Source organism: Panicum virgatum, chromosome 9K (assembly GCF_016808335.1).
Source record: "Panicum virgatum strain AP13 chromosome 9K, P.virgatum_v5, whole genome shotgun sequence".
Classification (NCBI taxonomy): domain Eukaryota; kingdom Viridiplantae; phylum Streptophyta; class Magnoliopsida; order Poales; family Poaceae; genus Panicum; species Panicum virgatum.
In genome coordinates this window covers 68,778,370-68,790,533 of record NC_053144.1, presented here as the reverse complement: position 1 = coordinate 68,790,533, position 12,164 = coordinate 68,778,370, and the positions used below count along the sequence as shown (strand labels likewise).

General features: G+C 47.7%; 1 protein-coding gene and 1 long non-coding RNA gene across 2 annotated transcripts; both read left to right on the top strand.

Annotated features, from left to right (window-relative positions):
• Positions 1-363: 363 nt before the first annotated feature.
• On the top strand, positions 364-2,374 carry LOC120647412 (expansin-like A1). The gene is made up of 5 exons (XM_039924192.1): positions 364-682; positions 790-899; positions 1,022-1,200; positions 1,472-1,604; positions 1,706-2,374. The coding sequence occupies exons 1-5, from the start codon at positions 538-540 to the stop codon at positions 1,952-1,954; spliced, it is 816 nt and encodes a 271-aa protein (XP_039780126.1). The 5' UTR covers positions 364-537; the 3' UTR covers positions 1,955-2,374.
• Positions 2,375-2,816: 442 nt separating this feature from the next.
• Positions 2,817-5,795, top strand: LOC120647411. Its single transcript, XR_005664782.1, has 2 exons — positions 2,817-3,321; positions 4,183-5,795. It is a non-coding gene; the product is annotated as an uncharacterized LOC120647411 (long non-coding RNA).
• Positions 5,796-12,164: the final 6,369 nt, after the last annotated feature.

Sequence of the window (12,164 nt, the reverse complement as noted above, 5' to 3'; positions counted from 1 at the left end):
TTTGATGAGGGGGGGGGAGAGAGAAAAAAAAGGTACATTATCTGCGAAAGCAGGGCTCGAGACTGACGACATGACTGATACACTGCTACTCTGTACTTGGCGGAGACAGGGAAATCACGTTTGATACTCGAGGGCAGTGGTCCGCCTTGACACTACACCGCCCGTGCCGCGGTGTTGCAGAATACGGCCGGGCCGGCGTGGCGTGGAGGAGGTGGAGTCGGTGGCCCCCCGCTCCGCTCCGTTTTGGCACGGCCTCCTTGCCGCCTGGCGTGATGTAAACCTCGCTCCTCCTACTACTCGTAGCCGCCGTCTAGCCGACCGAGCCTGGTTAGTTATACGGCTTGCTCCTTCCGGCGCTTAGTACTACACCACTATGCTGTGGGAGCTTCAGCCTTCAGCTCAGCTCTGTCGTGGTGGTGTATAAAGGCAGTCGTCAAGCACAAGGATCCCCCTCCTCTCGCCGCCTTGCCGAGCCAATTCAAGCAAAACGATCGATCGACCCGACCCACTCCCCGCGGAGGCCCAAGTGAGGGGGAGATGGCCGTCCCTGTCCACCTCGCCGCCTCATCCCTTGTGCTCCTCCTCCTCGTCCTGCTGCTACCACCGCTCCTCGCGTCCGCCTGCGACCGCTGCGTCCACCGCTCCAGGGCCGCCTACTACGCCTCCTCGCTCACCCTCGCCGGTACGCGCCTTCCCTTCCACCGCCGCCGATCGCCCGACCTCGCCATGTTTCTTTGCTTCATCTTATGGTTCTGTTGCTCTGATTCTGACCGGAGTTCGGTTGCGCAGGCGGTTCATGCGGGTACGGCGCCGAGGCGGCGTCCATGGGCGCCGGCTTCCTCGCCGCCGCGGGCCCCGCGCTGTACCGGGCCGGCGTCGGCTGCGGCGCCTGCTTCCAGGTAACTTACCTTCTCCTCCTCGACATCCATGGCCGGGAAGAACGCGCGCGTCGCCACAAAGAAAGCCAGCAAGTGAGTGATTCGATTCCGGCGTGCGTGCGTGCGTGCGTTCTGGGCTGCAGGTCCGGTGCAAGGACAGGAAGCTCTGCGCCGCGGCGGGCGCCCGGGTGGTCGTCACGGACCGCGCCAGGACCAACCGCGCCGACCTCGTGCTCAGCGGCCCGGCCTTCGCCGCCATGGCGCGCCCCGGCATGGCCGCGCGCCTCGCCAAGCTCCGCACCGTCGACGTCGAGTACAAGAGGTGGGTCAAAAGTAAAAGCACCTGTGTTTTTTCTTTCACCAACCGCGCCATGCGTCTCATACTATCATCTAGCGCCAGAAGAACCAAAGAAACAGCTGCTGGTAGATTACTGTAGGAGAAGTAAATATCCATTCTTTTCGTGTTGGGTGGCTGCAGCCATAAACCAACACGGATGAAGCAAAGGATTTTCTTTTCTTTTCTTTTTTGTCCCTCGAATGAATTGGAAACCGGAGGGTCCCCTCAAATTTTGTCAGCGCCGCGCCATGTGCAGGGTGCCGTGCGAGTACAAGCACCGGAACCTCTCGGTGAGGGTGGAGCAGAAGAGCCGCGCCCCCGCCGAGCTGACCATCAGGTTCCTCTACCAGGGCGGCCAGACCGACATCGTCGCCGTCGACGTCGCGCAGGTAAAACACGCAGACAAGTTCAAATCGGCATCCAAGTTCGCTTGACACTTTTGTTGGATTTGAATGGAATTCTGATTCTGCCTGGAATTCGGATGTACTAGGTTGGTTCGTCCAACTGGAAGTTCATGGCGCGCGACTACGGCCCGGCGTGGAGCACGAGCCAGGCGCCGCCGGGGCCGCTGCAGCTCAGGGTGGTGGTGACCGGCGGGTACGACGGCAAGTGGGTCTGGGCCGACCGGGAGGTGCTCCCGCGGCGGTGGCGTGCCGGCGAGGTCTACGACACGGGCGTCCAGATCGCCGACATCGCCCAAGAGGGCTGCTACCCCTGCGACACGCACGAGTGGGAGTGACGGCATGCTCACCCAAGCCGAAGCTTCCTGCCACGACCCTCCTCCCTGACACTGCCTGTTTGGCCGGGCTTTGATCAGAGGACTAGAGATAGACGACGATTAACAGACAAGACTGACAGAGTGACGTCGATCAGAGCCCGAATCCCTCGGCAACCTTCGCTTCTTCTCCTTGTCCAAATCCCCCCATGTACATGAGCTGCTGATGTGTCGGATAAGTAGTAGCCTAAGAGTCCCGAAGGCTGAAAAAAAAAAGAATAATGAAATGAAACGAAACGAAACGAGTCGTCTCACGGCGGCGGGGCTGTCGCCGCCGCCTTCTTGAACGTGAAGCAACAGCTACTTCCCCCTATCGGCGATGAGCCAGCCATGGCGGATCAGTGATTTTCATTTCAACAGCATCACATGGCTCGTTGCTTCTGGCAGCCTACTTCTCCTATCTCCTTTGTCCCTTTGCCTTGCGTGAGCTGAGCTGTGAATGTACAGAACAGTTGATGGTCTGTCTGTTGCTTTGCGATGCCTGCATTTCTTTACCCTGTTCGTTGCAAATGGGTTGGTGAACATGTAGGACGGCACGAAGGCGTTAACCGTTCCGGGATTCAGTGAGAGCGGAACAGGACGAGGAGTGAGGACGACGACGACCAAGCGAGCGAGCGCGCGGTTGGTGGTTGCGCCCGTCGCTGCCACGATGCGCGCCACAAGTCCACAGTGCGCGGTGTGTTCACGACGACGGTCAGGTCGACCACACAGTAGAAGCTCGGTGTACCGGCCCGTATTTTTTGCAGTGTACTACGTGACACCTGGCTGGGAGGGCGTCGCACCGTGCAATATCTAACTCTATATCGCCGAACAAAAAGAGGTCTCCGGGAGTCTCTCGACTGCTTCGCCAGTCATTTTGCGCCGCGTGTGGCTTTTATCATGCAAGGAAAAAAAATTACCGCACGGAGGCGCCGAGCATGTCGCCACGAAGCAAACTCCGGCCGGACCCTCGCGTGCACCTTACGCGCATGATGGAGTCGGACAACCGCCGCTTACTCGCTACCTATCAGGGGTGACGTCCTTGCCTCTCCACCAAATCGAGGACAGGAGACCACCCATCGCTCAGATCGTGTTGCCTTCTTCTCCTCTTCTCACTGCTCCGGTCGGACGAGCCTCTCCCAATCCCTCCTCGCCTCTCTGCTCGAGCCTCATATTGATGTCCTGGTGAGTCCCCCCCACCACCCCATCTGTGGCTTCGCAGAGCGGCCAGGCATGGCTATGGCTGGTGAGCACCGGTTAGCCATCACCTTTTCCGCATGCCATCGCCGCCACTGCCATCATGGCCCTCGCGGAGGGACTGCTCGGATCAGAGATGGTGCCGCTGCCCTGAGGTTGGTGCCATCCCAATCAGCCTCAACATCCGTCCTCACCTGTGAATGTGGCCGCAGTTCTTGGGGAGCCCAAGCACGCGGCCGTGTGGTTGCCTTGCTGGTGGCTCTCTCTCTCTCCCCTGATTGCTCGATCCCGTCCAATCTTTGATTCCTAGATGGCTGGGTTTATGGAGCTCCAGCGCTATCCCCATTTGCAGGGTTGATGTGATTATTTTACTCCCCCTCCCCTTTCTTTCTCTCGACACATTTAGCTAGGCTTATATAAATTGATTGCCTTAAACTTTACAGATACTTCATATTTTCTTTGATCGATTTACATTATCGCGTTAGTCATATACACTTAAATTTTTTTCTTCGTGTTACAAAATATATATGTGCCTTCTGAATGGAGCCTGAAAATATGCTTATATATTGTCATCTTGGTTGCTTTTCAGCATATAGCTCAATTTCTTTTTTAAAAAAGATTGTAGGAGCATCGTTATAGCTTTGTTTCTTCATGAGATGTGTTTTGTTTCTTACACGTTATGCAGTGCATGTGGGCATGTCATTGCCTGCAGAAGTGGATTATTTGTCGAGGAAATGTTCCTGGACATGGTCAAATGAAACACATTACACATAACTGAACTCTATTTCAATGTTAAAAAGTTCAGTTTGATGTCATTGGAAAGGTCAGAATTCTAAAGGATGCGGTCTTGCTGGTTTCCGTAGTTTGGTAGGCCTAAATTTCCTGATAGATTGGTTATTTAAGTGTTATGATTATTGTTTTATGTTAAGCCAATATTCCATATTAGCATTTAATAATTAAATATTGTGAATTTGATACAGACTTGCAAGTTTAACTTTGGTTACATCAATGTGCAGGTACGAGGCAAGGAGATGTACAGAACTGAAAGCTACTTGCTTTTCATATTTGGCGTAAAATTTAGCTGGTGTGTTAACATAAATTGAATGAAATTTGCTCATTATTTTGAGTAGTTATGTTACCAATGGTAGCTTATTTAAGAATAGATAAAGTTAGTATTATAAAATTGTAGCTCTTGAACATCTCATGCACCTTCCTGTATCTATTAAGATGCATATTTATACCATGTGTTTTATGAGTAAATGTGATGTGCATACATGAGGTCAATGCAGTTTTGTGAGATACCAAATTTGACCAGTTTTGGTCGATATAACTGCTTATGGCGCAGCTGGCCTATCAACATGATAACATTCAGGATCCACCATATCTTGCTTTAGTCACATGAGAGGTGTATCGATTTTTTTTCTTTTGGCAGATTATATTTTCTTGGAATATCATCTTGAAGACAAATAAGCATTTACTTCCTCTTATTTGTCTCAGCCTGGGCTTGAGTGCTTGAAAAGACGTGGTCATATCTTCAATGCCTTTTCACATGAGAGGTGCTATGTTTACTGATTATAATGGATTCAACTGCAATGCTTTAAGATAGAGATCATGATGCCAGTGCCATAATTTTTACATTCAGTTATTATCATTATTTTATGCACTTGGCAATGTCATCATTATGATTTTAAAGGACAAAGTGCTTATGGCCTATTGACAACTGATTTTATTTCCAGTGGCTTCCTCCTGCACTTACAAATACTTTTCTATAGTTTCAAAATGATTTTATTTCAAGTGGCTTCCTCCTGCACTTGGTAGTATATGGTACATGCATTACAAATATTACCAATCATTTTCTCCGCTGCACCACTCAATATCAAATACTTTTCTATAGTTCAAAAGAGTTTGATTGCAAAATTGTGTCAGGAAGGTATATGCACATTCTTTCTGCTTGATCTTGAGTTTTTTCATTACAAGTTGGTGTTTCCACTGTGTTACTATGTGATTGAAGCAGCTTGCCATTCCAAAATACAGAAAACATAGGGGCAAATTTTCCATTGCTGAAACAAGTTTATCTCCATTGTTAATTTGATGTTGGGGGTTTGACATTAGCATACCACAGTAAAGTTCATCAAACAATGGTTTGATCCTTGCTTATTTGATTTAGTTGCATTAGCGTGTTTATCACAAGTTTACATGTGCATTGTTGCATGTTCAGCAAAGGTAATTCATGATCCTATGTATCACTTGGACAAATTTAAATGACTTATCATTTTTTAGATTGTTGTATATTTCTAGAATATATCTGTAGTTAGTTTAGTAGATTTTGTTGTTACTGCAAATTCTTATAATTTCTACTTAGGATATCTCATAAAAATCTCACATTTGTTGTAGATTTCTTTTATCTATATGTTGTGTTGGTTGCTGATTGGAGGCAAAAAGTTTATGCTTCGAGATAGTTTGGCACATGTACCTTTTATTATGCTTCATATCAAATTATTTATGTACGGATGTAACAGAAAATGATCATTTGTAGTATTTTTCCCCTATTTGATATAGCCATCTATTAAGTTTGACGGAACTGTAAATATACCTGCTATATATGAACAAGAACTACCACATTTATTTTCAATAATACAAATTAGATTTGTCCGTTGATCATGACAGTATACTTACTGTACAGACCATACACATTTTTTCTGAAGGCGCGGAGTTAGCGCGCCAATATTGGTAGTCCTCTTGGTAGGTGACTAGAAAGGCCTGAGGGCACGCAAATGTTTTTTAATGGAAGGGCAATCAAATGCCTGGGCCTTTTTTTAAAAAAAAAAGATTCCAATCGAATGGTTAGGTGACGTGCCGTACATCAAAGCGTGCAGCATCAATCAATCGATCGGCAGCGTCCTGATTAGCGAGGGTCCAACACTTGTAGCCGCTGCGCAGCGCCATATGGATGGATGATGTTTTCTTTAAAGTTTTCTCCTTGACGCGAATCAGAAGTAAGTTCTGAATGGCCGCGGAGCAAGGCCGGGCAGAACAAGCGGTGCGTGAGTGAGACACAGGCGCCGGCCCTGTGGCATAATTCGCTGCCCCTTTTGTTTCTGCCTGCCTGCCTGCCATAGGAAATGAGCAGAGTACACTTGGCCTCTTGCTGCCGCGTCGTGACCGATCATACGGGTTGACCCAGTACAAAAAGGAGACTCGAATCTGGTTGTTAGGAGCCATCCAAACGGGCAATTCAAATTTTAATCTGAATGCTACTACTATTTGGATGTTTTAATACCACTGCTACCAGTACCTTCTGCTCCTGTCCTTAAACTCGAACATCGTCACATCATGTTTGAGCCTGTCCAGCCCTGGGTTCTCAGCTCATTATTAGAGGGCGCAATGCAGTTCTAGTTAGGTCGTCAGAATGGTTGAACCATCTTATAGGTGCACGAATCTTGGAGTTAGTGATGAGCAGTTAGTTGAAAAGCTACCACAGTGCCAAGTTTTTTTTCTTGAGGGAAAAAGAATGCAGGCAAGTCTCGTGCTACCTCTTCAGAAAATCTGTTCATACCAAGCAGAGAGAAATTTCATTGCAAAACCTAGCACAGAGACTGATCGTCTCCTTGTTAGATACAGTGTACCGAAACGGGCATCTGTTTAGCCAGCCTGAAGATGTCTGTAGCTAAGGTCAGATTCAGAGAGTACTATGCATACCTCTCGGTTCTTATCCAGTACGCTGGAGCAGGTTGCAACGCGGCTATTAAACAGGGGGGAGCAAGTATACATCAGCTTCATGAGCTGATTTATCGTGACATGAGGTGCGCTAGATTGGTGGCCAACCTAAACCAACGGTCTCGCCGTTGTGGACTTCAAGTTTCTACCACCTTTCTGACAGTTATTAGGTGATTGGTTTATGTCATCCTTGTCAATCAGATAGAACTAAACAACTAGTACTAATGTTTTTGCAGCCCTTGTTTATGTTAATTAATTGTCACTCGTGGCTACCTGAGAAAAAGTGAGACACATGGTATTTTCTTCTCGAAACGTCACCATTTCTAGCATATATAGATTTTTGTCATGTCATCCAGCAGCTCTATAGTATTTGGTTGTCCAGGAGCAACTTTTTCCGCATTTTATCTGATGGAGCGGGTTGCTAAAATTATTCATGACAGAAGGAAGGAAGGCAACGTTACATTTAATTACTTAGAAGTGAGAATTGAGATGAGGCTCCAAGAAATGGCTGATGTTACTTTCAAAATGATCCGGCCGGTTTCATGATTGAGCGAGTCACTAATTGAGTGCTCTCGGAGCTGAAGAAGTTTGGTGGCTACAGTATTAGCAGACCCTTAGCAGAAATCCGGGAAACCATGTGTCGAAATAATCCAGTGATTGGGGAGGGAAGGAAGTCACAGATCACAGAACGTAGGCAACAAAGAAGCATCGCAGCAGATGAAGAGCGAACCATGTGGCGCTCTAGCTAGGTACTGGGACACGTCTGAATGCCGATGTGCGCGTTGGGGGGGAGATTCAGTCTGTTCAGACTTGAGACGATGTCCATGGCGACAAATGTCAAACTTCAAACTGTCAAACATCTCTCATGTCAGATTACCAATATGACGCCATCGTTCAATTATATCTTTTTAGGTGGGCGATATAGTATTGAGCATCGCAACAAGTCATCACCATACGTGTACTTGAGCTGACGTTAGCCCATCATCATCATGGGGGACGTTCCTCGGCACGCAAGTGAGATGCCCGGTTGTTTTCCTGCTGCTGCTGCTGCTTTGAGAGCGGCCCTTCTGCAATTCTCCCTCACTTTTCTTTCCTTTTTTTTCTTATGGGGGGACGTGACGTTGCAGTAGCACCGGCGGGCCGCCGGTGGTGGACCCAAACCTCGGGACTGGGCTGAGTTAGCAGAGTCCTACTCGGTTAGGCCTGTTGTCGATCACGTGGAGAAAAGCCTTTTGCAGGCCTGGTGGGAATCTGTTGGGCCTTTTTATTCATCTCCTGCCTGGGCCCATTTGAATATTGACGACAACTCGGGCCCCGTTTGCGTTCCAGGACGGGCCTAGAGTTTTCGGCTCTCAGTCAGTCAGGCCTGTTTAGTTCCCAAAAGTTTCCCTACAGTATCCATCCCATCGAATTTTCGGATATATGTATGAAGTATTAAATACAGTTGAAAAAATAACTAATTACATAGTTTAACTGTAAACAACAAGATGAATCTTTTAAGCCTAATTCGTTCATGATTAGATATTAATTACCAAATAACAATGAAAGTGCTACAGTTCCAAAACTCAAAAAAATTTCCCCAAGTAAACAAGGCCTCAGTCGTATAGTTTTACGTTATCTGACAGATCTCTTCTGATTCATCCAAAAAGCAAATAATGCTTGCTTAAATAAAAAAACAAATACAGCTAGAATTCTCCCTAGACTGAGGGCATCCTTCTACTCCTTCTGTTCCAAAATGTAGTTTGTTTGACTTTTTTATCCCAAGTTTGACCACTTGTTTTATTAAAAGATTTGTGCAAAATATCATTTCTTTTGTTGCGAGTTGCTTTATCAATACAAGATCGTCAAGAATAATTTAAATTTGACAATGTTGCACATCATCATTTCTTTTTTTTTCTTAAGTCCTTCGCCGCCGTCGTCCTATTATTATACAATGCACTATATACTCCAGTAGAGTGATGCTTAGTAGCGGGGGCTACCTGCCGCACATCACATGCTTAGACCCATCGTTAGATTTTCTACGATCTGAACATGCTCACACATCATACAAGGAACAGATTCCGCAACCGTGCTGAAGTTAGCCGACCAAATCGGCGGCCGGTGGCATGCGAGACAAAACAACGGGGGCACATGCGATCTTCTTCTTCCAGTAGTTGGACTTGGACCTCGTTGAACTGCCAAGGATCCACATCGGAGTTCGGTCTCCGATGACGTGCCCTTTTCATGTGTGAACCTTCGTTTTAAAGCCTTTATTTCCATGTCTGAATCTGATCGAAGTCATGGAGTATGAAGTACTGCAATCCTGAGAGTACACGTTCATGCACGGAGCCTGCTGAAGTGCTGAGCAAGTCAATTTGGTGTCACTGCAAACGAGAGGATGATACGATTGGATTTCATGTTGACTGTCCCGAGGTTCAGACTGGAAACTACTTTTTATATGCCACCGCTGCATCAACTGAACTCCCTGCGCCTCTAAACACAAGCCCAGACCCTAGACAAGACGGCGGCGTCCACATCGTCGCCCGCTCATCAAGAATCGCCGCTAGCTGTTAATAACCACCATTACTCAAAAGCACGCTCTGATTGACACCATTCAACTCTGTCGCCCTTGCAGTGACAGAGACGGATGCTGCTGGAAGAAGCAGCTAGCGCCCTTCGTTCCTTCCTCATCGAGGGAAGCTGGGAGACGACGGCCCCACTCGGAAGCCTGAGAACAGGCTGAGAACTTAGAGATGGATGGATTTGTTTGTGGATATGATCTTTAATCGGAGCACACAGTTGTCCTGCATTGAACTGCTCCCTCTGTTCCTAAATAACTGTCGCTTTCGCTTCCCGAGAAATAACTTTGATCAAATATATATAAATATATTAATATTTATTATACAAATTAAATATCATTAGATAGATATTTGAATCTAGTTTTTTATAAAATTTATTTTAAAGTTTAAATGTTGTACGTATTTTTTACAAATCTAATCAAACTTATGACACGATAATAAAAAACGATTCTTATTTAGGGACAGATGGAGTACATGCAGAGCCAGGGCACTGCATCTGATGTGATTGCGCCCCCTGTTCGTGCCCTGGTAGGTCACGGGGGTTCGGAGATTCTGATTTCTTTAGTCCCACGCATCGATGTAGATCGATGTAGCAGCTGCCTATTCGGAGGAGTATCTTAAGGATTCCCCCAAACAAAGATTATTGGAGTATTTAGGGGTTGTTTGGTTTCAGTGACTTTTTAAGTCCCTGAAATTTTTTAGTATTTAAAAGTATTAAATAAATGTTAATTATAAAACTAACTGCAGAATCCTGAGGCTAAACTGCGAGATGAATCTAATGAGGTATCTTAATCTATGATTAGCGAATGGTACTGTAGCAAAGTATGATTTAATTAGGCTCATTAGATTCGTCTCGCGAAAAAACACTCAGCTGTCAAAAAACATTTATATACATATTTTATTTAATACTATAAAATAATAAAAATTCCTTTTGATGTGATAGGGACTTCTGAAAAAAGTTTGGTTCCAAACAGGACCTTAGTAAAATGCAGCCATGCTCATGCTCTGCAGCTCTGCTTAATCCGCGGTACAGATTACCAGGTGGCCGTTGGAGAGTTCAGTTATATTTTGCCCTGGGTCTGCAAATAGCATGTGTGCATCGTACTGACGGCGCGCTACTGCGCTGGTAAAGATTCTTTTCTGCGCTCGAGAGGCTTTTCAGTTAACAAAAAGTGCCAGGTTGCGAGTAAACTGAACAGGGAAATGCAATGGAAACAAAAGCGTGCCCGAAGGAGAAGATGTGACGGGGCACCAAGAATTGCGGTGTCGGAGAGAAGAGAACAACCAGGTGCAGGGTCAGCTAGGTCGCGACCTGCTCGATGGGAGGAGCCAGAGCCAGAGCCAGAGCCAGGCGTACACAAATAGTACTACCGGTGTGATGACAATAACGATCTGAAAATGCGATCCCAACCAAACAAGAGCACAAGGAACAGTAGGATCGGTTCAGAGATGGGCGCCATGCGACGCCAATGATTCAGACGCGATAAGAAACCCCACCACTACCAAAATTAGGGCGTGTTTAGTTCCATTTTCTAAAATTTTTAGAAACGAAATCTTGACATTTAGAAGTACTAAATAAAATCTATTTATAAAATTTTTTACACGGATGAGTTCTAAATCGCGAGACGAATCTAACAAGCCTAATTAATCTATCATTAGAGATTATTTACTGTAGCACAAAGTTGTCCAATCATGTCCTAATTAGGCTTAAAATAATCGTCTCGAATTACACCCGGGGGTTATGGAATGAGTTTTGTTAGTTATCCACACTTAAAACTTCTAATTAGTGATCAAACGTTCAAAATTACTGTAGCGTTAGAATTTTTTTGGAATTTTAAGGGAACTAAACACGACCTCATTTTCATTCATGGAGGACTGGGGGTCGAGGGTATGGCGCCGCAGGCGAGCAGGCTGGCAAGCCCCCAATGATTTGCACGAACCGATACCGATCCCTGCCGTACGGCCCCTCCTCCGGAGAGGCTGATGGATGGATGGATGGGCGACGCGCATTGAACGCCCAAGATACAGGATCGATGGCCCGGTCCCGTCCGTGCCAACCGGCGCCGAATGTCCCGATCGCCCGAGCCGGGGCCTCGACGCGACGTCGTGCGGTGCACCCGTCCGCCAAGGCCTCGGCGGGCGGGCGTTGGGGGTCCGGTGCGCGACGCCGACGCGCGCGGCCACGACGGCATTGAATTGGGCGGGCCGGGGCGTGAGCTGTGCGCGAGGTGGGCCGGCGGCGCGGGGCCCCAGGCACCGCCGACTGGGGAGCACGTGTCCGCGCCACAGATGGCGGGCGCCACCAGCCCGGGCGCGCCCACGCACTGGCGGGGGACCATCCACATCTAGGTGTTAGTACTGCGCGCACGGGGCCTCCTCGTCCCATCGCCATCGGCACCCTCCCGCTTCCAGCCTTCTTCCAAGCTTCCCTACCAAGGGCCCTCAAAAAAAAAAACTTCCCTACCAAGGTGGTAAAACAGAAAAAAGAAAATCCAACGTGCCCACTCCGCCAGTCAGCTTGCACCATACACTCCTCTCATGGCCGATGGCAGCCAACCCACCCGTGCGGGCTCTACCAATCATGCGCGGTGACCCCTCCTATATAAGCGCACCCATCCAAGTTGCCATACGCCATCACCGTTCTTCACCAAGGCCGGCGCCAAGTCAAACACCGAGCTACAATACAACCCATACCGCCGGCGCCGGAAAGCAAATCAGACGAA